Source organism: Protopterus annectens, chromosome 5.part0 (assembly GCF_019279795.1).
Source record: "Protopterus annectens isolate FY-2018-M chromosome 5.part0, PAN1.0, whole genome shotgun sequence".
Taxonomy (NCBI): Eukaryota; Metazoa; Chordata; order Ceratodontiformes; family Protopteridae; genus Protopterus; species Protopterus annectens.
The window spans coordinates 344,520,459-344,547,832 of record NC_056735.1 but is presented as its reverse complement, the minus strand read 5'-3'; the positions used below and the strand labels follow the sequence as shown (position 1 = coordinate 344,547,832).

Below are 27,374 nucleotides of genomic sequence, written 5' to 3'. Positions count from 1 at the left end.
ACAGCTTAAAAAAAAACAAAGGCGACAATGCATTAAATCTGCTGCAGCAATTTCAACTATTATTGGTCACCTTACACAACTAATGAAGCACTTAGTCTTAGGAGATAATTTATTTTACTGACAATTTCTTCCTATCTCAGTGACACTGCAGATTTAACTGCAACACACAAAGACCATTTTTATAAAGTCTGACATGCAATATTGCTCTGTCGAAATTTGTTTTCTGCAGTGTAGTATATATAAGTGTAGCTAGAGTTATATTCTAAGACAGGCAGCTCTCGAATATTAGCAGTGCTGTATATTTACACCCTACATAATGTATCTGATAACACAAAATGATTTAATTAGTAGAGAGAACACTAAGATTAATGTGAAAATATTGTGCACTTTGAATACATATACAGAATCTAACTGTCCTCAAATGCCCTGACTCAAAAGATTTTATAGCAGCTTAACACTCTAAAGGCAATTCAAGGTCAAAGCACACTAGATTTTCACCTTATCAAGAAACGTTCCCACAATCATCACCATCTGTAACCATGTTTTTTTTTTTTTTTTTTTTTTTTTTAATATACCATCATATGTCATCTCTGGTGAAAAAATTAACAAAACTTAATGCAAAAGCAATCTGTTTAGCATTAGTTTTCTAACCAGAAACCGGAAACATTCATACCTGTGCCAAAGAGCTGTATTTGTGGAAAATCCATATCACAAAAAGCATAAAAATGCTGCAAAAAAAAAATACAGGTTAAGGAAATATATGGAACAACATTCATTTCCTTATTTCAGGCAAAGATTTATAATATTTAGTTCACAGAAACTACAATTTAACTTAGTTTACATCTATGGACTACGCATGTCACCATGTCAGTCATCCCATCTCTTGCCAGCATAAGGAATTCAAAGCATGTGATTCTCTCTTATTGTCATTCCTTTAACAGTCTGCTTATTCTTCTGTTCTTGAAACTGCATGATTTTCTGTGATAGAGCCACGGGTCAAGCCCAGAAAACATGATTTCACTGTTTTACTCCTTTTTTTATCTAGATTAATTATAGTTACACTGCACAAAACAGACAGCATTCCAATCAGTGCAAGAACTTAGGATTTCCAGTTAATGTTTTGTTATAGGACAAGGTAGGTTATAAGGCAGTGTGCACAGCAAAAGCTCACCCCTTATGGAATATAACTTGTTTGCAGTATGTTCTGAAAGACTAGGTCCAGGGATTTAGAGGGTATCTGATAAATAGAAGTATGATATGACAAAAAACAAAACATGTACTCATCATAATGCTGAATCTATGTAATCCATTTTAATTCTTCCTCAACTGATAGGTCCCTGATCCGACCTCGGATCCAACTTGACTGCTTTTACCAGGCTCACTGATTCAGCTCTTGAGCTCCTCCCTTTACCCATAATGTCTCACTCTCCTGGTAGTGTACCTCAAATTAAGTTTACTGCCTCAACAATAAGAAACTCATGACATTCTAATATAATAAACAAGCAAGATTAGGATATATAAAAAGGCTGGAGCTCAAAGCAGGGAAGAGGTAAACTTCCTAAACGATATCCCTTAGATCTCACTAGGAAAGAGGGAAGGGGGTTGGAGGGTGGAGAGTTGAGGAAGAATGAAAATGGACAACACAGATGCATTGTTATGCATTTACTTTTGTAGATCATAATTTTTGTATCTGTTATTGTCATTTTCATTCATTCCTCCAATGATTGGACAGAGTACCCAGCTACATGAACCTTTGGTGGGCCTCATGAAAGAATATTCCACAACCAAATGCAGCCCTATTTCTAGATAGTATGCCTAACTTATAATGAGCAATAAAGGTATGGGCACTGGACCAAGTGGCAGATGCACAAATATCATCTATGGATGCTCTTGACCAAAAACCCGATGAAGTGGCCATAGATTTTGTGGAATGTATTTTATGGGGTTTGGGTAAAGTTTAACCTCTTTCTTTATAAGTAAACAATATATAATCAAGTTAACCATTTGGCAAGAGTAACTTTAGAAACTGCTTTGTCCAGTTTGTTCTTGGAGAAGGATAGAAACAATTGGTCATATTTCCTGAAATCCTGTGCTTTGTGCAACTAAAATCTAAGCTGCCAATGCACATCCAGAAGATACAGCATATATTCTCCTTTGTTTGAGAATTTCAGAAAGAATACAGGTAAATTGATGACCTGATTTAAGTTGGATTTGGAAGTCACCTTAGGGAGAAAAGATGGGAATGTGCATAATAAGACCTTATCCTGTCTTCCAGGACAAGAACTTAAGGTCACTCTTCGCAGAAGTCTCAAAAGGAGGTTGGGTAAGAGCCTGTAAAAGAACAGTCAAATCCCAAGGGGTGTAGGATTTTTAACCGGGGGTCTAAGTAAAAAAAAAAAAAAAATGATGTACTTACCATAACATTCCATCTGTGTTGTCTATCTTTATTTATCCTTTACAGGTGGGTTCAGTTCTGATATCGGAACTGACTCGGCTGTTACTACAGCTAGCACCAGCCAAAAACTCCCAAGCTTCACCACTACCCACAATACCTCTCCCTCAATTACCTCAGATTGAGTTTGCAGAAAGTATATAAACAAATAAACACATATATACCTTAATATAAGGAAGCTAGATGGAAACCATATCTTACTGTCTTTGAATAAACATAATACTTTAACAATATATTACCCGCTCCACCAAAAATGGTGATGGAGAGAGGGAAGTCAAGGATAAATGAAGAGGGACAACACAGATGGAATGTTATGGCAAGTACATAACTCCTTTATCTGATGTTGTCAATCTTCATTTTATCATTGACAGATGGGACACAGTCCCCAGCTATTTAAAATCTTGGGTGGACTCATGGAAGGATATTCCTAAGCACCATCGAGCCAAAGGACAATCTTACCCTAGAGACTAAGTTCAATTTGTAATGAGTAATAAAGGTATGGGGAGAAGCCTAAGTAGCTGCTGCACATATATCATGCAAAAACTGCTGAAGTGGCTATAAAGCTTGTAGAATGTGTTTTCACGGGCTTAGGCAAGGTTAATTTACTCTTAGCAAAAATAAATGAAATATAATCTTTCAACTATCTTGCCAGAGCTACCTCGTTGAGTGCCTCATCCAACTTTGCACTGGAAAAAGAAACAAACAGTTGACTTGATTTCCTAATGTCTTTTGTTCAGTAAAGATAAAAATTTAATTGTCTATGAACACCATATAAATGTAAGGCATATTCTCCTTTGTTGGAATAATTTGGGAAGAAAACCTGTAAATTAATGGTTTGATTGATGTTAGCCTCTGATACTACCTTGATTAGAAAGGAGGGGTTTGTTTGTAAACACTCTATCCTTGTGGAAAATCAGATAAGGGGGTTCAGACAACAATGCCTGGATCTCTGAAACCCTTCTGGTGGAGGTGATGGCTACCAGAAAAAACATTTTCCAAGATAAAAACTTCATGTCACATTCTGCAGAGGGCTCAAAGGGAGAATGTACCATGGCCTGTAATACTAAGTTCAGATCATAAGGAGGAGTGGGATCTTTGAAAGGGGGTGTAGCAAAAGTGTGCCTCTTAGGAATGATTTACAAAGTTTATGGGAGGTAAAGAATGTTTTTCTATACCATCATGAAAATTAGAAATTGCAGCTAAATTGTAATCTGATGGTGGAAGGGGAAGCTTCAGCACTGAAAAGAGAGCTAAAAAGATATGTTCTACAGAAGTAAAAAAGGGGTCTATTTGCTTTTCGTGGGCCCAAATGGTGAATCTCTTCCATTTACTACAGTACAGTTTCCAAGTGGAAGGTTTATGAGCCGACAAAAGGATGTGGTATACTGGAGAGGAAATATTAAGACACCTGGCAACTAATGTAATTGGAAGAACCATGCTGTCAGCTTGAGGTTCAAAATGTCTGGGTGAACAAGACCATCTGATGTGATGGTAGATCTGGAACTGGGTCCAGAATCCAAGGTTGTTGAATCAGATAAGGCCACAGGAAGGGGAACCTAATCTGTTGAGGCCAAAATGGGGCAATGGGGATTACTGTGCTTTTCACAACCAGAGCGCTTTCTGTAAAAATTTTGAAATTAGAGGAACTGGCGGAAGGGCATACAGGAGATCAGGAGGCCAGTGTCTCTAGGTGACTTTCCCCAGAGGGGGAATCAGGGCGAGGTAATTGTTGCACTTGTTTAGAGGGGAAGCAAACAGGTCACAGCAAGGTCGATCCCAATGATGGAAGATCATTTTTGCCACTTTTGAGAGACCACTCATGAGGCTGAAGGATATATCTGCTCAGCTTGTCTGCAATCACATTGGAACTCCCTGGAATGTGCACTGCTACTAGAAAGCAGTTAGAAGAGATCGCCCACTGCCACACACTGAGGACTTCTTGACAAAAGGGGATAAGACTTGATTCCTCCCTGTTTGTTGATGTACCAAACCACTGATATATTGTCTGTTTGAATTGCAATAGTCCCCTGAGAAAGAGTTGTCTGAAAGGCCTGCAATACAAAAAGCACTACTCTTAGCTCCAGGACATTGATGTGCAAGCTGGCCTCTAATGGGGACCAAGTGCCTTGAACCATCCTGCCCAAATAATGTTCCACCCCACCCCATCTGGGAGGCATCAATGGTCACTATAGCCGTAGGCTCTGGAAAAACAAAAGAGACAACCACTGACAACTTGTTCGAAATGCATACACCAAAAAAGATCTATCTTGCAACAATTGATCATCAGGATTTGGTCTGACAAGGGCTAGTGAAGGAAAGACCACCGGGAAGCTAGTAGCCATTGCAGAATTCTCATGGGAAACCTGGCTAAAGGTATTCAAGTTATCAATGCTGCCATCGACCCTAGTGCCTGCAAAACTAGTCAGGCAGGAACTCTCTTTCTGCAGAGTATCTTTTGAACTTGTACTGCTAATCTCTGAAGTCTTTCTGGAGGAGTGGGTTTCTACAGTAGTTTGAGTATTTACTACAGCCCCTATGAATTCTAAAATTTGTGCTGGCATTAAATGTGATTTGTTGAGATTTATTAAAATCCCTAGATGGGCACAGATATTGATAGTGGAATCTCTGGCTACTATTAACTGATGCCTGGTTGAAGCGGTTATGAGCCAGTCGTCCAAGTATGGAAACACCCAAAATCCTTGCAGTCTCAAGTGAGCTGCTACTACTGCCATACATTTGCTGAACATCATGGGGGCTGTGATGAGGCCAAACATCAGTACTCTGAATTGGTAATGATTGGCTCCCAGTCATAAGCGGAGGAACTTTCTGGAGGGTTTGTTCATTTTTATATAGTAATACGCATCCTGAAGATCTACTGAGCACATCCAGTCATCTTTCTTCAGAAAGGGAAGAATAGACTGTACTGTTACCATCCGGAACTTTGTTTGTCAAACAGATTTGTTCAGCACACTGAGATCCAAAATGGGTCTCCAGTCCTCTGTCTTTTTTGGCACTAAAACAATATTGTGTAGGTTCCAGATCTTTTCTGGTCTGGCGAGACTTCCTGGAGGACTCTTTTGCCCAGCAGTTTTTGAATTTCTTGCACTGCTGAATTCCTCTGATTGGGTGGAACATCGGGGATTTTCTTGTGTACAGGGGGAAGTTGAGAATAAGGGAATGATATAGACTCTAGATTTGATCTGTTGCAGCCAAGAATCTGTTGTTATGTATAGTCAGGCATTTAGTTGCAAGGACAAACGTTCTATGATTGCTTCCAGAGGAAGACAATTGGGTCTTCCTTCAGGTGCGCTAAAAGGGCTTCCTGGAAAGGGATCCCTGAAGTCCTGGTTTTGTGGACCACCTCTGCCGTGAGGGCAGTGTCTTCTGTTCTGTCCCCCCTCTGTCCATGGGTGAACTCCTTCCACATGCGTCTTGGAAAGGCCCTTGGGATTTTTGAACCACATTTTTCCACCATTCCTCTGGTTCCTAGAAAAGGACTTTGGGGGGGGGGTGGAGAAATATACGTCCACAGCAGAAAGGGTCTTACCATCCTTCTCACACCTGGATAAAGTCTCTTTTACTTTTGGGTCAAACAAGGATGTTCTGTCAAAGGGAGCATTGATGAAAGAAGACTTGAATGGTTCCGCAAAGTCACACAGGCACATCCTGGAGTGTCTCCTTATGGCTATGCCTGTACCCGCTGCTCTGGAAGTCCTTTCAGCTCTATGAGTGATCAGCAGACTCCAGGGTGGCTAACTGGGAATCCACTGTCTCTTGGACTCCCTCAGCTATAGCTCCCGCCAGGATGTCTGACAATTCCTTAACCAGATCCTGTTGGAGTCTGAGGAAATGTGCCAAGAAGTTCATGGACCTTATAGTGAAGTTGATAAAGTGCAGACCCGCTTCCCAAATCAGTCCATAGCTGGAGACTCCCTGTTGGGTCGATGGACAGGGGAACTCTCCTCAGCCAGTTCCTTTTTAGTGGCGGCCGCTACGACCATGTCATCCACAGCTAACCCCTTGACCAAAACTGCTTATCCTCAGGGGCAGATAGTATTTTATCAGGTCTTTTAGGGATGGGCTCGATGGTGTCTGAAGCCTTCCACGCCTGCTGTGAAATCAACTGAATAAGTTCATCAGCAGGTAGAGTCGCCCAAGAAGTAGATGAGTGGGTGCCAAAACCTGCAAATAAACAGATTCCTCAAAGGAAGGGTTTTGGGACTTTAAGCCACCTCTCTGTTTTAAAATTCTAAGATGTCTCCAAATGAGACCTCTTCAGGAGGTGACCGTGGTGATCTTTCCCCCTCACTGAACTCTGTGTCCTCTGTAACTGATTCTGGGGGTAATCCAGGTGCTTCCTCTTGCACTTCTTTTTCTGAGACCTCCTCAGGGGGATAATCTGGGGAGGTATTAGAAGATGACAGAACCTGGGCCTGTGAAACCTGAGACTTCAGCACCAGTTGTCCCAGTGGAGAGGCAAGAAGAATAATTGAGTTGGGGGGGTACCTGTTTCAAGGGGGAAGCGCTGACTGAGTCACCGTGAGAGGGCCCTCTCCATAGCCTCAAAGGCTGGGCCCCCCCAAAGACAGAAGGAAGCCAGGAACAGAGATAGACTGCCTCAGGACTGGGGTCACTCCCCACTCCGAAGAACCGACCCTTGACTCAGAAGCCAGTGCCGAACTAACTCAAGCTGAAGCTCTAAGGAGCAGGGCCAGCTCCAAAATAAACAGAGTTGATATCTGCCCCCCAGAACCAACAGAGTAGCTATGGCTCAGGGAGGTCTCTGATTCTGAAGCCACCGAAGAGTTAAAGGAAAGTACCAGTTCTAAAGAAGCAAATAACTCCAAAGCCAGTACAGTCAGCACCGAGAGATCTGAAAGTCCTCCAGCCCATAGAATTGTATTCACCAGCCTCTCCACGGGACTCTAGGTCTCTGCATAAAACCCTCCGGGAGCTCTCCAATGAAAGGGTCAACAGAAGGTGAATACGTAGGTCTAGGTATTATGTCCTTAATCATGTAAGGTAAGGCAGAAATGCTTTTCTATACTGAGGCCTTCTAAGTTGAAGGACTTGAGATAACAATAGGTGCTACAGTAGTTGTTGGCAGCAGAGTTTTAGAAGCAGAGACCTGTGGTTCTTACTTACACTTTTGGAACTGGGGGTTTCAGTTTGTTTGCTTTTGGAACTGATGGAGAGGTCAGAACAGAGAAACTCTTTTTCTTTCCTTTGTCCACAGAAGATGAGAGTGTAGGGGAATGCGATGTCTGTTTTAGCTTTGTCTACAGAAGACAGGGCTTCACTAAATACTGAGAGAAGCAGGTGCTTCAAAATTAGCTTATTGCACCTTTCAACAAGGGCTCGACGGCTAAATGCATGGAAAATGCTGCAGTCTTCTTGTAAATGGATGGGACCAAGACAATAGACACAGAGAGAATGAAAATCTGATGAAGGTATTTTAAGACTGCACTTCTGGCATTTTTAAAGTCAGAAGGGTCCTTACCTTTCTCAGCCATGTCAACAAAGGGTATGCAGCTAGAAGACAGCCACTTACACTCACACTCGCACTAAGCATATAGACAGAACTGACAAAGAAGATTTATTTTTATTATTTTGAAAAAAGAGAGGGGAAGAAAAACTATCAGCAGTGATAGTCGGAGGAGTACACAAGCATGTACGGGAAAGGGGTAAAAATGACGAGAGAGGGGGAACTATCAACAATGATAATGGGAAATTACACAGAAGTGTAAAGGGAAAAAGTAACAACAATGACAGTATACGAATACACTAACTGTAAGGAAAAAATTTAAGAAATAGCAGAACAAGAAAAAGGATTGAAATAAACAGAGTTTACCTAACTCACTGAAACTCAAGAGCAATGGCAAATGTGACCATTTCAGAAAGCTGTAAATGAGATCTGAGGTAATTGAAGGAGAGGAAAAGCTCAAGAGTTGTTGGCTGGTGTAAGCTGTAGTAACAGTAGAGTCAGTTTCAATATCAGAACCGAAACCATCTGTCAAGGATAAAATTAAGACTGACAACATCAGATGGTACCTTTAAGGAAGGTCTTAGACAATCTTGAAGAAGCTAAGGAAGACTGATTCTCTTGTGAGTGAAAATTTGAAATAGTCACTAGTTGAATTTTAATAGTAGAATAGCTCGCCCTGTTGTTAAAAATCAAAGCTAAAAAAATCGAGAACTGCCAAGATTAGAGTGGAGAAGGGATCCACGTCCCTCTGAAAGGCCCAGATTGAAAACTTTTTCCATTTACTTTTCTAAATTTTTCTAGTGGAAAGCTTCTGAGAAGATAAAATAATCTGTCAAACTGGGGAAGAAAGCAAGTCTAGCTATCACTGGAACTGGAGAAACAATGTGGTCAACTTGATGCTGTTGGTGCCCGGATGTTGCACCCCAGTTGGGTGACTTAAAAGGTCAGGACGTGGATCCAGTATCCACAGTGGATAAAGAAGATGAGGCCAGAGGAAGGGAAACTAGACCTGAGGAGCCCAAGAGGGCACAATGAGGATGATCATGCTCTTCAATAGAGATGTTTTCTGTAGAACTTTGGGGATTAGGATTAACTGGAGGTAAGTATAAAGAAGAACTGAGGGTCATGAATTATAGCACTGTCTGGTAACTCCCTCTGTGGTAGGACCAAGGCAAAGAACCTGCTGCACTTGTTGTTGAGGGGAGAAGCAAAAAGGTTATAGCATGATTGGCCCTATTTATTGAAAAATGTTTTATGCCACTCTTTGATTGAGAGAGCACTCATGAGGCATCAAAAAGCAACTGCTTAGTCTGTCTACAAGTTTGCTGGTTCCCCCTGGTATGTGCATTACCAAAAGAAAGCAACTGAAGAGAGTGCACAGTGCTACACTCTCACTGTCTCTTGATACAGTGGGTAAGACCTGGTTCCCCCCTATTTGTTGCTGTACCAGACTACTGACATATGTCTGTATGTATTGCAATCATCTATGAAGGTAGAACATCTTGAAAAGCTTGCAGGCTAGTAGGGCAACTATCATTTCCAGGACACTGATGTGCAAATTGCCCTCCTCCAAAGACCATGTGCTTTGGGCCATCATTCCCAAGAAATACCCCCCCCCCCCCCCCACACACACACACACACAATTTGGGAGGTGTCCATGGTGACTGTGGCTACTGGTTGTGGGAAAACAAAGGGGCAACCTTGAGAAACTTTTTTTGAATGAAGCCACCAAAAAAGATATTCCTTGCAAACTTTGGAAATCTTGACTAGGGTGCTAAGACAATGCTGAAGAACAGACCATTGTACTGAAAGAGTCCATTGTAGGACACACATATGATAACTGGCTAATGGAAAAAGAAGTTACATTCTTACCATAACATTCCATTTGTATTGTCACTGCATTCTTCCTCAACCTGTGGGTTTTCGGATCAAACTCTCGGATCCAACTTGGCTGCTTTCCAAACTAAGAAATCAAAGCGAGCTCCTTCCATCCTACCCATAATGCCTCGTTCCCCCGATATACCTCAGATTGAATTTGCAGCAACAATGTGCCTACACAAGCAATCTTATGGAAACAAAGACAGACACTGTAAATACCAATGAACACAAGATCAAGCATAAAAGTCAGGAGCTCAACCAGGAACTGTGGTTCCCATGAAATCATCCCAACAGGTCTCTCATAGTCATGGATAGGGGGAAGGAGGGAAGAAAGGTTGAGGAAGAATGCATTGACAACACAGATAGAACATTATGGTAAACAAATACCTTCTTTATCTGATGCTGTCACTGTCATTCCTCCTCAACCTGTGGGACAGAGTCCCCAGCTACAACAACCTTAGGGCGGCCCTCATGGAAGGATATTACAGAGCACTGCAGAGCCAAAGGCAGTTTTATTCCAGGAGGTAATGGCCAACTTACAGTGCGTAACAAAGGTATATGAATTTGACCAAGTTGCAGCTGCACAAATGTCATCAACAGACACTCTAGACCAAAAAGCCTGCGAAGTTGCCATAGACCTTGTAGAATGAGCCTTGATTTTGTCTGGTAGTAGCCTGTTTTTGGAAGAGTACTCAAAGGAAATACAACCTCTCAGCCATTTGGCAAGGGTAGCCTTGGTGATGTCTCACCCTTTCTTTACATCAGAAAAAGATACAAAGAGTTGTTCTGATTTTCTGCAAGATTTACTTCTGTCCAAGTAAAAATGTAATTGCCTATGAATATCCAGAAGATGGAGTGTATACTCTCCTTTGTTTTGAAAGTTGGGAAAGAAAACAGGAAGGTTGATTGATTTATATTATTTTCCATAGCCACTTTGGATAAAAAGATGGGTTGGTACACAGAGTAACTCTATCTTTGTGAAACATTAGATAAGGGGGTTTAGAAGAAAGGGCTTGTAGCTCTGAAACCCTTCTTGATGTGGTGATAACCACCAAAAAACCTGCCTTCCATGAGAGAAATTTCAAGTCTACCTTAGCCACAGGGTCAAAAGGAGGAAGGGGGTTCAGGCGCCTAGGCAGTGAGACATTTCCCTGTGGTACATTTGACTGGGGACAGATAGCTGAAGTGACATTCAGCACCAGAGAAATATGGCTATTTGCAAATTCCCTGTCGGCAAAAAGAAGCACACACTGCCATCCTCACAGATTTAATAACCAAATGTACAGGGGGAAAGCAATGTCCATGGTCCCCAAAGGAACATGAGACAGCAGGAAATATGGCAGGCATCAGCAGCAAGCTGGCCAGAGGGCATGTTAGTGGCAGTAAAATGTCGTACACAATGGGCAGTGCCTTTATAATTGGAGTGTGTGGACCACTACCCCTTTCACAGTATTTAGGGAATATTACCTAAAATGCATACTAGAGCATAAATGTGACTACAGTAGCCTGCAGGATTTCCTCCATGCTGTAGCACACTTCTACATGTTGTAGTTACATAAGAATGTACTGTACACTGAGCACAACACTCATTACTTCTTCTGCCGCCATGCATTTGGTTATTAAAGCGGTGAGCATGGCAGTGTGTGCTTCTCTTTGCCAACAGGGAATTTGCAAACAGACATATTTCCCTGCAACTGAATGCCACTTTAGCCATGTGTCCCCAGTCAAATGTATCACAGGCAAATGTCTCCCTGCCTAGGTGCCTGAACCCGGAGGAGGGTTCAGGTGCCTAGGCAGTGAGACATTTCCCTGTGGTACATTTGACTGGGGACAGATGGCTGAAGCGACATTCAGCACCAGAGAAATATGGCTATTTGCAAATTCCCTGTCGGCAAAAAGAAGCACACACTGTCATCCTCACAGATTTAATAACCAAATGTATAGGGGAAAGCAATGTCCATGGTCCCCAAAGGAACATGAGACAGCAGGAAATATGGCAGGCATCAGCAGCAGGCTGGCCAGAGGGCATGTTAGTGGCAGTAAAATGTCGTGCACAATGGGCAGTGCCTTTATAAATGGAGTGTGTGGACCACTATCCCTTTCACAGTATTTAGGGAATATTATCTAAAATGCATACTAGAGAATAAATATGACTACAGTAGCCTGCAGGATTTCCTCCATGCTGTAGCACACTTCTACATGTTGTAGTTACATAAGAATGTACTGTACACTGAGCACAACACTCATTACTTCTTCTGCCGCCATGCATTTGGTTATTAAAGCGGTGAGCATGGCAGTGTGTGCTTCTCTTTGCCAACAGGAAATTTGCAAACAGACATATTCCAACAGGAAATTTGCAAACAGACATATTTCCCTGCAACTGAATGTCACTTTAGCCATGTGTCCCCAGTCAAATGTACCACAGGCAAATGTCTCCCTGCCTAGGTGCCTGAACCCGGAGGAAGGACTGAGGATTGTAAAACGATGGTCAAGATCACAACAGAAAAGTAGGAACTTTGAACAGGGGGCGAAGTAAAAAGGTACCTCTCAGAAACATTTTGCAAAGTTTGGATGAAGCCAGAGATAATGAATTTTCCCAATATGAAAACTGGAAATAGCTGCAAGCTGGACTTTCACAGAGGAGTAACTGGCTCCACTTTGGAAGAGGGAAGCCAAAAAATCCAAACCTTTCAGAATGGGAGAAGTAAAAGGATCTTTCTGTTCGTTCTGGGCCCATAAGGAAAACCTCTACCATTTTCTGTTGTGGATTTTCCTACTGGAGGACATATGAGCAGAGATCAAGATTTTTTTGGACAGGGAATGAAAGCTTGGAATGTCTTGCCATCACTGTAACTGAAGAAACCATGCAGTTAATTTAAGTCCTTGAATATCTGGGTGAGTATGCCCCGACGGGTGAGACAGTAGATCTGAAACTGGGTCCACAGTCATCGGTGGGCAAATTAGATGAGACCAAAGAAAGGTGAATGAGACTTGATGATGCCAGAAGGAGACAATGAGGATAGCTTTGCTCTTCAACCTATATGCTTTTTGTAGAAATTTTGGGTTTTAAAGGGAATGGAGGGAAAGTGCAAAGCAGACCGGTGGGCCAAGCATGAACTAGAGCATCCCTTGGTGACTGACCCTGTGGAGGGATCAGGGCAAAGAAAATGCTGCATTTGTGTTGAATCGGGATGTAAATAGATCACAGCAGGGTTGACCTCATTTGTGGAAAATCATACTTGCTACTGACTAATTCAGGGAGCACTCATGAGCCATCAGAAGAACTCAGCTGAGCCTGTCTGCCAGGATGTTGGCTCCCCCATAATGTGTATTGCTGTAAGAAAGCGGCTGGTAGAGATCACCCATTGTCACACCTTCATTGCTTCCCGACACAACAGGTAAGATCTGACTCCCCCTTGTTTTCTGATGTATCAAACCACTAACATATTGTCTCACTGTACTGCAATCATTCCCAGAGGAAGAAAACTGTGTAGGGCTTGCAATGCTAGAAGGACCGCTCTCATCTCCAGGACACTGATATGCAATTTGGTCTCTTGGGGAGTCCACATGCTTGGACCATTCGACCCAGAAAATGCTCACCCTACCCTGTCTGGGAAGTGTCAGTACTCAGTGTGGCTTTGGGAGGTGGAATAACAAAAGGTCGTCCCTGCATGACCTCTGGGGAATGAAGCCACCAAAGAAGGGAGTCTCTGTATACTCACAAAAGCTTGAGCGGAAGATGGAATGGGTGCCTGTGTAAAAACCATTGGACTGCTAGAGTTCACTGCAAGACTCTTATTTGTAGGCATGCCTTGAATAACAGCATTATTGTGGCTGCCATGGATCCCAAGGCCCTCAGCACTAGATTCATTGTAGGAGCTGGGATAGCTAGAATCTGTCTGCTATGAGATCGTAAACTTATAATCCTGTCAGATGTGAGGTAGGCCCATGTTGTAATTGTGTACAAATGTGTTCCATTGAAGTCTGTGGTATGTACTGGCTGCAACTGGGATTTCTGGTATTGATAGTTATGCCTAGACAGGGGCCCAGCTGTAACAAATAATCCCTGGCTTGAACAAATAGATGCCTGGTTACAGCGGTTAGGAGCCACTGTCCAGATATGGAAACACATAGAATCCCTGCAGCCTGAGATGGGCTGTGACAACCACTATCCATTTGGAGAACACCCTGGGGGCTGGGCTGAGATCAAATGAAAGTGATCTGACCAACCTGAAATGAAGGTACCATCTGGACTGCCTGTCCATTTTGATGTAGTAGTACACATCCTTCAGGTCTATTGAGAACATCCGGTCATCCATTCTCAAAGAGGTAGAATGGACTGCACCGTGACCATCCTGAATTTTGAATTCTTTACCGATTTATTCAGGGATGTCAAGTCCAGGATCAGCCACAGGTCCCCTGTCTTTTTGGGTACTAAAAAGAATCTTGAGTAGGTGCCCGATCCTATTTGGTTTAGAGGGACCTCCTGGATGATTCTTTTTTTGTAGCAACTTTGCAACTTCCTGAGCTGCCTTTTCCCTCTGATTGGGTGGAACACTGGGGAGGAGAGACTTTGGCTTGGGGTTTCCAAAAAGGGAATAAAGTATCCTCTGGATATGCTCCTTAGCACCCACTGATCATTCATGATGGCTGCCCAGATCTGCGGGTGTAAGGAGAAGCGCCCCCCCAACTGCCTCCAGAAGAGGGGAGTTGGGCCACTGTTCAGCAGCGCTGGAATGGTCTGAGAAGGCATCACGAGTTCCTGTGTTTTGGGGACCCCCTCTGCCACAGAGGTGGCATCTTCCATTGTACCCGTTACCTCAAGTTCCTGTGTTTTGGGGACCCCTTCTGCCACAGGGGTGGCATCTTCCATTGTACCCGTTATACCTCTGCCTCTGGGGGGAAAGTCTCCCTGAGATTCCTGAAATGGGCCTTGAGATTTCTTGAACCACAATTTTTTCCCCCATGCTGGTTCCTAGAGAAGGACCATTGTGGGGTAGAAAAATGGATTCCAATGTCAAACAAGGTCTTTCCATCTTTCTCACTCTGGGAGAGTGTGCTGTGTGAGTGTGAGACTGTTGGACTGAACAAAGAAGATCTGACAAAAAGGGTATTGACAAATAACACCTTGATAGGTTCTGTGAAGTCACACAGTCAGATCCAGGCATGGTGCCTAACAGTAATGCCCGAACTGGCCACCCTAGAGATGCCCTCTGGAGTGAGGGAGATCAACTTCATGGACACATTTGATATTGAAAGTACAGTGACCATTCTGGAAGAAAAGGTCTAATCCTTAGCAGACGGACTCAGGGGTAGAATCAGATAATTCTTTGAAAAGGTCTCTTTGCAGTCTAGTGAAATGGGATAAGGAGTTTAACACTCATAAGGTGAGAGTGGCCAAAGTGTAAACTCTCTTACCGAACCTGTCCATAGCCCTAGACTCCCTGTTAGGAGGATGGACAGAAGAGTTTTCCTGAGCCAGTTCTTTCTTAGTAGCTGACACAACTAGCATGGCATCTACTAGGATCCCTTTAGTCCAATGTGGCCTATCAGTAGGTGCGCTCAGAAACATGTTGGCCCTCTTCAGGATGGGCTCCACAGTGTGCAGTTCCTTCCATTCCCTGGTAGATACCAGGTCAATGACAGCATCTGCAGGGGGGACACCCAGGATGTAGATGGGTCCTACCCAAAAGCCTCCAACAGCGCTGTTTCCTCCAGGGTGGGGTTTTGGGCAGACCAACCACCTCTTTGGCAGAGTGTCTCTAGGATGTCTGCAAAGGACACATCCTCAGGTGGAGATCTTGGGGACCCCTCCCCCTCCTCAAAATCAGTGTCAGTAGTAAGGGATTCCTGGGGGGAATCCAGGTGCCTCATTTTACACCATCTCCTCCAAGGAACCTCCTCAGTGGGATGCTCCAGGGAGATGTAAGAAGAAAACTGGGGATCCACTTATAGGATGGGCTAGAGGCTTTCCAGGACTGGCTGGATAGATGAGAGGCCTCAGACACAGCATCTGTGGGGGTGGGGAGTGGTGCCAAGGGAGAAAGAACAGAAGCTCTCCTGAGGTGAGAGAGGATCCTATCCACCACTTCAAATGCAAAGGAACTCGGAGTACCCGAGAGTCATCCTTCTGAAGCCGAAGCCAATGGAATGGACACCTCCCAAGCACCCAGAGCCCTCTACTAGAAAGGGAGAGTCAAAGCCGAGCTGTCGAAAGCCGAGGCGCCAAGGGAAAGCAACAGCTCCAAAAACTTCAGAGTTGATGTAAGCCCCCTAGACTCAACATCAAGGCTATGGCTTTGAAACACACTCGGCACTGATGCAGTCTGAGCAGAATGCGTCAAGGAGGCCATCAAAGATAAAGTGATCACCACTATTGGCTCCAACATCTCAGCTCTTGGAACCAAAGCACCAGCTCCAAAACTGAAGATCGAATCAGAGAAGGAGCAACAGGGTGGAAAGGAGAAATTCTGCTCACAGACCCAGGGGGAACAGAGATGACAAAACCCCCATCTGGATCTGTGGCTGAAGAAACTGCCTCATCAGTCTATCCACATCATTCTCAGATAGACTATGGGAAGACCTGATGGAAGAAGTGGTAGAAGATGGTCTTGAAGGTATCTTAGAAGAGATCTCTTGGTGGGGAGACCTCTGTGCCAATGTACTTGGCTCCCTAATAGCAAGTGGAGCAAGAGGAGGAAGACAACAAGGTGGAGATGACAGAGTCTGTCCCAAGGAAGTCGGAACCAAGGAGTTTGGTGCCTTTTTGATCGGCTCTGACACAGAAGAAGACCTATCCAGGGAACATTTCTTGGCTTCCTGGGTCTCCTTATGTTTCCTGGTGGGGGGTTGAGCCCCTGATGTAGAAGGAACAGCTGGAGAGCAGTTTGAAGGAAGCTAGCCCTTATGAATCAGCTTATTCTGCCGATCCACTACAGCAAGTGGGTGAAAAGCTGAACAGAAAGGGCAGAGGCTATTCAAGTGAGTATGCTCCAGACAGTATACTCACTCCCTGTGGGCATCAGACAATGAAATCTTGTGCCCACAGGAATTGCATTTCTTAAACCCTAATGGTTTGTCCGATTTAGGATCGGACTTGGACTACATCATCACTGCAAAGAAAAGAGAAAACCTTTTTTTTTTTTTTTAAAGAATAAGGAAGAGAGACAAACGGAGAAGGCAGGAAGGTTAAGTTGGACAGAAACCCAATTAAAAGACAGAAAGGAAAGGAAGGAAGGAAAAGAAAACTACTAAGTAAGAAACTAGATAGGAAGGAAAGACAACAGGAAAACTAAAGGTCAGCTAAAACTCACTTTCTGGCAGAAAAAAATCACTAAGAAACATGGAGGAGCTTTGGAGTGACAAAAACCTCGAAGCTTACTCTACGAGCAGCAAAAAAGATCTAGGGTATATTGGGGAATGAGGCATTATGGATAGGATGAGTGGAGCTCGAGCTCAATTTCTCAGCTTGGAAAGTGGATGAGTTGGATCTGAGGGTCAGCTCTGAAAACCCACAAGTTGAGGAAGAATGACAGTGACAACTTCAGATTTAGAGTTATCGCTGCTGCCATTGATCCTAACACTTGGAGGACTAGTCTTGCTGTAGGGTAAGAAAGGGGGATCATTTTCATGACCTGAGACTATGAACTTGTTAGGGGAAGTAAAGCTATCAGGTTGGCCATGTCTAGACAAGCACCTATGAACTCCATGGTCTGAGAGGGTGTAAGCTTTGACATGGTGTAATTAACTGTGATGCCCAACTGACAAAATAACTGCAGCAAGTTAATCCCTCATTTGAATCAACAGATGTCTTGATGGAGCTGTCAGGAGCCAGTCATCTAGAGATGGAAACACCCAAAATCCCAGCAGTCTCAGGTGAGATGCTACCACTACCATGCATTTGGTGAATATCTGGGGGCTGTGGTGAAGCCAAAGGGCAATGCTCATTACAGCCAAGTGCGCCTCCAGGCATTTTTGCAGATACCTCCTACTGCGCCTCTAGGTGTCAAATACTGCTTGTTCATATTAACATCAATAATTCCAAAACGAAGTTACATACAAGGTAGCAGAATATTTTACCTTGAAGCATACATGATGGCAAGCACAACTGTATTGATATTTGACCTCTGCCAATGAGTATTTGTTAGAACTGTAAGGTGATGACTTCATTTATTTCAAGGCTCAAGCCAAACCCACTGGGAATTAAAGGTCTACACTCAAAAGTACTGTACTGGAGGGAATGAGTTAACTGGTATTGGCTGTCTTCCAGTCAGAAGCACAGGTATCTTCTGGATCACTTGTTCATTTTGATATGATAGAAGGCATCCTGAAGATCTGTTGAGCACAACTAGTCATCCTTTCATGAAAGGGGTAAAATAAACTGAACCATGACCATCCAGAACTTTGAGTATTTTACATACTGGCTGAGTCTGCTGAGATCCAAAATTAGTCTCTCAAGTCCCCAATCTTCTTTGGCACTAAAAAGAATCTTGAGTAAGTTCTGGATCCTTGTTGGTCTGTGGGGCCTTTCTGGGTGACACTTTTCTAGCAGCTTTTCTATTTTCAAGGCTTCTGCCTCCCAATGATTGGGTGATGCATTAGGGATCTTTTTCAATTTTGTTTGAGGAATATGGGAAAATGGTATAAAATAACTTCTGGATATGATTTTCTGCACTCAAGTGTCTTGTGATGGATGCCCAGACTTCTGGGTGCAGAAATAAGTGCCCCACCTGACTGCCTCCAGAGTACAGCAGTCAGGTAATCTTTCAGAAGTGCTGGTAGGGTCCGTCAGAGAAAGGATCTCTGAAGCATTGGTTCTGCAGGCCACCTCTACCGTGAGAATGGTGTCTTCCATTAGTGTTCCACCCTCTGCCCTGGGAAAAAAAACGTCTCCTCATGATTTTGGAAAGGCCCTTGGGACCTGTGAAACCACATTTTTTTACTACCTCGTCAATTCCTGGAGAAGGAGATCTGAGTTGTAAAAAATGGATCCCAACAGTGTCTTTCCATCTTCCTCACTTCTGGAGACTGTTTCCTTGACTTTGGGGCTAAATGAAAATGATGTATCAAAAGGAGCACTGATGAAAGAAGTCTTGAATGGCTCCACAAAATCACAGAAGTGCATCCAGGCCTGTCTCCTGATCGCAATGTCTGAACCCGCAGCCCTATAGGTACCCTCAGCTGCATGAGAGTTCAACTTCATGGACACACTGGAAATGGACTGTAGGGTGACCAGTTGTGAAAAAAACTTTCTTCTGGTCCACCACAGACATGGACCCTGAAAGACATTTGGAAATCTCCTTGATTAAATCCCTTTGAAGTCTGGTGAAATGTGTCAAATAGTTCAGCGAGCAAGGGCAAAGGTCACTGAGGCATAAATGAGCTTGCCAAATCTATCCAAGGCCCTGGACTCCATATAAGGGGGATGGACAGATGACCTCGGTTCTGCAAGCTCTCTCTTATACCATGGCATCTGCAGGGACTCCCTTGCTCCAGTGGGCTCTATCTTTAGGAGGAGCTAAAAACTTGTCTGGCCTCTTAAGTTTCGGTTCCATTGTATTAGGTTCCGTCCATGCTCAGCATGAGATAAGATCAATCAACTCATCAGCTGGAGGAACCACCCAAGATGTAGCCAGGCCATCTCTGAAAGCTTCCAGCAATACCAACTCCTCTTGGCAGGGAGTATCAAAGGACCATCCACCTTTCTGTTTAAGAAGTTCTAGGATCTCTCCAAAGGAGACATCATCAAGCGAAGATCTGTTGGGCCCTTTCCATGTCTTCGGTGACAGATTCCTGAGGCGAGTCTAGATGCCTCCTTTTGCATATTCTCTTCCTACAGAACCTCACCAGTGGGATGATGTGGTGAAGTATCAGATGAAAATGGGGAGTCCTTGATGAAGACTGGCTGAAGGTTTTTATGGAGTAACTGTCCCAGTGGAATAGCATGTTAAGATCAGAGCTCAAAGTCAGTGGAGGGGGACTAGGACATTAAGAGAGTAAGGATATCCTCTACCTGGGATCAGAGAAGGCCCCCTCCACCATCTCAAAGGCAGAAGGCCCAGGAGAAACAGAGCTGGTTGCACCAGCACCAAACTCTACATCTCCATGGATTCCTGCCTCAAAGAGGAAGTCAGAGCCAAGTGATCCAATACCAAAGTGTCAAGTGATAAGGGCATCTCTGGCAACTTTGGATTCAATCCCAACCTCCTGGAGTCAGCACTGATGCTTCAGCTCCAAGAATCATCTTGTTCCAAAGAGGTCAGAGCCAGTCAACTCATGGGGATGGCTGGAGTAGAAGAACGAGCAATCACCAGATCTAACAAAGACTTCCTCAAAGATCTTGGATATGAGGGCTCCAAAACCACTGGCTGGAGTGGAGAAGGGGTTGCAATGTGATGTTGAGAGGAGGGCAGGCTCACAGGTCCAATGGGAGATGGAGATGGAATCACCCCATCTGGATCTGAGCCCTGAGAAACTTCCTCAACATCCTATCTACCTCTGCCTCAGATAAGCTCCTAGAAGACCTAATGGATGAAGGAGTACAAGGTGGTCTGGAAGATTGTTTATGTGTCTCCTGTAAGAAAGGCAAATGAAGCCAAGGAGATATCTGATCCAGAGTGAACAGTGGAGATCAGATCCAAGGAGACTTGGATCTTTTTTTTTCCCAAACACCTTTATTGAATTATCACTTGTGACATAAGCAAATCTGCATTCATATAAAAGTAATCAAACTATATTAACATAACAAACATTATACTTCACATATATTGTTATACATCATATAACCTAAGCAATAATAACATAAATGATTCAATCCCTGCCGTTTTTTAAACAAGAAACATCTTTATTAAACCATCACTTACTACAGAGGCAATCATACATTTATATACATGAAACAGCAGAAGGTAGCAAGCTTTTCAAAACCAACGTACTCCTTCCATCACTTAAAGCACTGGAGTTGATCAGTGAACAAACAGAACAGTCCACATCTAGGTGGGCAGCGCCCAAACAAATACACACACACTCCGTGTAGGCATATGAGTTACGGATCTTATGCCCACAGGAGATGATGCACTTTTTAAAGCCCGTAGGCTTGTCAGCCATATGCACAAAACAAAACTAACCTATTCCCCCTAGGACACAAACGTGAGAAAGAGACTTTTTTTTTGGTAAGGAAAAATATCAATAATGGTATTTGAAAGATGGCACAAATTGGGTAGATAGATGAGAGGAAAAGAATGCCAACAATGGAACATGAGTAGAAAGGCAGGGGGGGAAATGAAAAAGTTAAAGGTTAGAAAGTCAAGCAGGTTCTATTTAAAGGTAGAGGAAGGAAGAGGAAAGCAGTGCTAAATACAAAAACCCCATGAAAAAGGAAATAACACTATCTGTTAACGTCTGTAGCTCAAGAGCAGAAATCCACATCCGAATGATGCAGCAGCAGCAAATGAGATATGAGGTGTACCAGTAGAGCATTATGGGTAAAGGGGGGAGCTAGAGAGCTGGATCTGTGAGTCTGGTAAATGCAGATGAGTCAGATATGAGACCCATCAGTTAAAAAATGAATAAACATAACAACATCATATCTTAAGTCATTTATTATTTTGCCATTTAGCTGTTTCATGAAAATATAAAGCATGGCAGTAGAGAAGGATAACTGGAATCCCACTGTCAGTTAATTTTTGTTGACATTTATTTTTTGATAACATTCACCAAGCCAACATAATACATTTGGTGCTTGCAACTGCCAACCAAAAATCCCTAAATGTCACATCCACTGCAGCTACTCATTTTAATTGAGAATAAAGCTACTAATGACCCAGTCAACAACGGAGCATTATTCCTCAATGGCTAATGGCCAACTGACTGAGAAAATGGTCAAGTTGAGCTCATGCACAGATGGGAAAGGAAGTGAGACACTGCTCTGTATTGAGAAACCCTTTTAAAACAGTGAACAATTACTGGTTTGTCATAATCCACACTTTAACAAGAACATTCTTCATGTTCAGGGGTGGGTGGGTTGGAAGTAATTTTAAGTGTACGCATTTATGCATGTTATGCAGGCTTCTATATTTTGAACAAACATGATATGCAGCCTTCTACTGTACAAGCACTATGGATACTGACTCTTTCATTTCTATGGCAGAAAGCCACAAGTAAAATCTTTTTAGCATCAAAGACTTTGCAAGGAAACGGTCAATCCTATTTTTATATCATACAATTTGTTCTTTTAAAAAACTAACTTGTTTACCATCTGAAAAATTAATTAGTAATACAAATGTCTGTCTAAAATGCCTACTCACCAGTACTACTGCCACAGTATCAATTTAAAGTATCTAAAAAAATAAAACACTGAATGGAGACTTCAAGACTGCATTTGTGAATGCTGAATACTATCCTGTCCTAAATTAGTCTGTTCGCTTGAAGGGAATGTGCAAGTGTTTATCTCACCCTCCTGAATATGAAAACAGAAGTAATCCAGAGAGCTCAAATGAAATCTGGTATCACACCTGTGACCCACAGGATAACGGACTAACAAGAAACAAGAGTATAAAGGATTAGTTCAGGAAAAACTCACTTTAGCTAGCAGATCTAGGAGACTGTTTCTGATACCATCCCTGTGGAGGAATAAAGACACCTTGTTGAAGTTTCCAGTAGTTTATTCAGTTATGTAAGTGAGCACTCTTGTTCTAATACATTACATTCAACAGGTCTGTTATTTAATAGCAGTTACACATAATGGTGGGAGAATCCATGGAAGCTGACTGGAGGAAAATCTGGGAAAAACAAGGAGCCAGTCCCAATGCTTAGAATTTAGTCCCTTATTTGAATACTCCTGAAAGACATGTGAGGGTTTACCAGCTGAGCAGTCTGTGGAACCACATTCTTAGTTAAAAGGGTTTATTTTTATTTCTAACTTCTAATAACTAAAACATGGCAACACACTATGAGCTACAACTATAGAACTATATTTAAGAAAACACTTTCACCTGAGCTTCATCAGGTCCATCTAATAGAGTGATTTACACTTTGATTACTGAAAATGCCTGCTTTTACGAGGCTATCACCACACTCTGTCTGTTTTGTAACGCATGTAAAATGAGAGGCTGTTTCTGCATCGGTGGGGCTCACATTCATTGGAGCCAAGTGTGAAAGCTTTATTACAGAACTTTTTTTCCGGTCTATCACATGTAATATGAGATGCTCTGCCCACTTTTATGAGGATCATTATCTCCTGACATATACTATTAAAGGCCAATATTCTCTTGTATAACAAAAAAGGTTTACAGTACCTGCTTATAACAGGCTCACATACATGATTAATGTGACCAGTCCCCATTCTTCTTCCTCTTGATGAAGACAGACCTTTTTATATGCAGAGGTGGCAGTCAATTAAAGCTACACTAGGCGATTCCTATTTTTGAACAATACATGCATCCACAGAAACAGCAAAGTGTGGAAAACAAGTCACAGTGGTCATTTTTTTACAGATTTCATGAATATGCAGAAGTTGGAGGAAAAATGTAAAAAGTAAGTAAAATTTGAGACCTCAGAACCTTTTGTGTAGGTTTTCTGTGCCCATGGAATAAAAATACAGTAAGCAGTGAACTGCTGAATATACAAAAACTTTTAATAAACATAAGAATCTTATTTTGAGCATAGGCAAATTGTACCTATGGTGTAAAGAATATAGCATTGTGGAGTGGTGCCCTGGAACAACAATTTTCATTGTACTGCACATTATAGAAATGTTGTTAAATGCAGGCCCAGTGGCTACAGAATCTATACCTGGTTGCTGTGGTGGAGCTACAGTGAGACGTGGAATGCTCTTGGTCCGAGGGCATGGTTTTATGGTACTCCAGTCTGGAGTCTTCAATATCAAGCTTCTTCCTGAGTCTAGGAGTTATTGAGGGCTCTTCTGTTCAGATTCTTCCTCTCTCCAGGTTCCAGGTGGTAAAGTTAGAGCTCTTCTGTTGAGATTCTTCCACTCTTCAGGTTCCAGGTTATAAAGTTAGTGAAAAAGAGGGCTAGAAAGCTCTGTGCCTGGCATATAAAGGGCAGGAAACTGGGAGGGATCAGGTGAAAGGGCAGTTAACCAATCTCCTGAGAGAGGGGGTGGTGCCATGGGACCCAAGGTGGGGTCAGATGATATAGGAGGCTGATGTAATCAGTATGGGAGTGGGCTGTCAATCAAATTGGATGGCTACAGTCTGGCCACCTTTTCCCATGCTTTGCACCAAAAGGAAAGCCCAAGTCCCAAATCAGTAGCAGAAAACAAAAACACATTCCAAATAACTTATAGTTGCTGTTTAAGCTTGTGCACATCATGAGGTAAAAAATAATTTCAAATCCATGCCAGTTACTTTTTAGATTTGTACACATCTAGAGACCACACACAAATAAAAATAATAACGTGGCTTATTTCCATGTCACTAGTTCACCAGATAAAACATGCTAATGTAGATGCAGTGATTTACAAATGTAATTATTTGATTTACTTTTTCATATTAACAGCAGCAGCTGGGGTTGATTAACAGTTTATGTCCAAATCCTGGGTTAGGTATTTTAGCTGCACAATTTATGGTTTAGTTTCCCGAGTGCAAGCACACTTTTAATAGAAATGCTTGAGTTTACACCAGGGTGGTGGTGGGAGTCCAGCCTGTTCTGCCAGCTTAACTCCATTTTTTCAAGGATCACATTTTTGTTTCCTTCAAGTGGACCCATAGTGAACTTGTCCAGGATGTGGAAGTAGAAACCTCCATGGTCTGGGAAATCGTGGCAGTGCTTCGCTAGTTGTTTTTTGTGGATCTGGAGTCTGATGTCAGACAGGTGGTGTGCTACCCAGATTTTGAATTTGTTCATTTTTCCCTCTGTAAAAACAACTGGAGCCATTACATTTTGCACGTTATGGGGCTGTGCCACCAAATACTCTCATAATATTCAGCCTGTCTCTTGTTCTGTTTTTACTTTTTCTTTAAATACCATCAACAGAATTAACATTAAATGTAAATATGTGAAATTACAGCCCTGCACTTGAGAAGCATGGAGGCAACTTGCTGGAATAATAACATCTGAGAACAAACTGCAACTTGGTCAAAAATCAAGGCTAACATCTGATAACTTTAAAGAAATTTTCAAATTTCAGCAATTTGTTGAGACCTTTTAGTTGATTAAGCAGGAGGCTGCCTCCTGAAAAAGGCAAATGATTCTGATTATTTTGCAGTTGGTGTCTTTTTGCCAATCTCAATTTTGTTTCTAAGCAACTTAAACCTGAGATGCACATACTTGCACTACTGAAGGAAGAAATTTCTTAAAGTTATAATACACGTGGCCTTCTCACTAGAAGTGGACAGATGATTCCCAGAAGCACTGTGGGTTAATGGGTAAGCCAGATTCAGTACAGGCCATATAAAAATATGCAACCACCTCACTGCATCATGCAGTATGCATCAAGACATTTTTAAGGACATTACGGCAAATTGATATGAATCAATGTATTTTTGTGTTCCTAGGCAGGTAGCAGTGATTCTGAAGCATTCTGCATTGCTGTATAACTAAGAATAAGGTAACCATTTGAAACACCAGGACCTGCTAGAGTGAGTCCCGAAACATGGAGAATGAATGGTTGAAAAAACAGGCATACATACTAAATCCAAGATGATCCGAAAATATTCCCCTTTCTCCAAGGTATGGTGACCTCAGAATTAGTATATATAAGCTTAGTGGGTGTGGGGCTTCCCTCCTGCAAAAAAGAAGTTTAAAGGAGAAAAGAGATGTTCTAGATCCACTCTTCTGCTTCATTTTCTGTCATTTATGTCGGTTTGTCAGCACTCTGTATTTCAAGTGCCAACATTTCAATAGGGAGGAGTATAACTACTGTACATAAAAGCTATGTTTTTACTCTATCAGCTGATATTTGAAGAGGCACCGCCTAGGATAGGTCCTCTAGCTGGGGTTTATCATCTCCATCAAACAGCATTCAGCATATTTTTTTTCTGCAAGTTCCTGTGCTTATGGATAGACACACATTCAATAACAATGGACTTTGCAAAATCAAGCATTGCTGCACAAATGCGCACTCCAACCTCCACCATTCTGCCTCCTAACTACTACTGACTACTCTTTCAAACTGAAAAATGCAGTAAAGATTTAGCACTCACCCTGCTAGCAACAGATATGTACAGGTCATGGGCATAATGTATTCCTGACCCATAAAGGAGAGTCTTGTTCATTGACCAGCTTATTCAATAAAATCATTCTTGTTATCAACAAGCCCTATGCATGGGCTGATTCCCAAGCTGAAACCACCTGGATGAAATGAGCCAAATGAAGACACAAGGATCAGCATGAAGGCTGAGTACTGAAGAGCACTAAGCCAAGACACTCAAATCCAAAGCTATAACAGGCAGGTTGCCTGGAACAGCAGCATTGTAGACCCTAGAGCCTCACTAAACAAGTATGTAAAGGACGGAGCAAAAAAGCAGCAAAGGCTGTCACTTTTAAAGAGGTGGAAAAGACCACAGCCTAAGTCAGTGGTCAGAATATCCAAAGATGGACAGAGACCAATTCCTTTGCCCCACTAGGGAAAATAGGAATAAAAGCTGCACACTCCACCACCAGGAACAAGTCCAAACCAGAAACAATGATCTCTGAGGCAGAATATTTCCCTCCCCCAAAAAAGCAGCATGCTAACAATCAAGGAGATTCTGCCATTCCTCTTAGCTTCCACTCTTGAGAGAACTTTGAAAAGGGTACGACTAGGGATGGTTTCTCAAGAGACGTGTGTGTGTGTGTAGTGGGGGGTGGGCACCAAAAATGTACAAGGGCATCTCCTCAGTTACTGAGAATAAAAACACTTGAAGGAGCTAGTGCTTCAAAAAATGGAACTATTCCTGTTTAAACTCCCACACTACATGGTCATGGACTTCATGCTTGACTGGCATGCTTGTCAAACCACAAGTTCACAACCCTCAAAGGGGACACTCTCCACAAGAAACACAAGCAACCCTTACCAAGCAAAGCTGATGCGTGTTAGCACTGAATTCCCAACCTGCCCTCCCACTATGAACTAAGGTCAGGACTTGCTTCCAATACACTCATTTAAAGATGGGTCTCAGCAACAGATGTAAAGAAGACTCCCACTCTGGATGACCAAAGCTATCTATTACAGTAAATATAAGGTACTGGTTATTCCCATTAAGAATTCCTTCCACTTGAATGTAAGAAGAAGCTTTTGAAAAGGTCCCAGCTACTACAGCCTCATTCATGAGGTGAAAAATGCCATGCTCTATGTATTAACAGAAAAAATATTCTGACTAGCCCTCAAGGGGAGCCTCAAGCTATCAAGTGCATCTTAGATTCACCCCATCACCTGGCCAACAAGAGGTTGAGAGGGAGGCAATTCTATTCCCGAGGAAGCATAAGACATGGCGCAGTAATGAGCAAGAAACTCCCAAAGCAGGACAAAAAAATCTACCAATCCCAAATCCTAGTGGGCCAATGAGAAGGGAAGTGGTCCATCAAAAGAAGCAGACAGGATTAGTGAAAAGTAATTAAACA

General features: G+C 42.6%; 1 protein-coding gene across 3 annotated transcripts in view; it reads right to left on the bottom strand.

The window, feature by feature from the left end:
• Window positions 1-27,374, bottom strand: part of LOC122802621 (cyclic AMP receptor-like protein A) — a 3,720,933-nt gene that overhangs the window by 3,432,256 nt on the left and 261,303 nt on the right. For all 3 annotated transcript variants that reach the window (XM_044072312.1, XM_044072313.1, XR_006364962.1), the window contains exon 3: window positions 674-728. In XM_044072312.1, coding sequence (XP_043928247.1) covers window positions 674-728 — 55 coding nt within the window. The remainder of the gene's footprint in view (window positions 1-673; window positions 729-27,374) is intronic.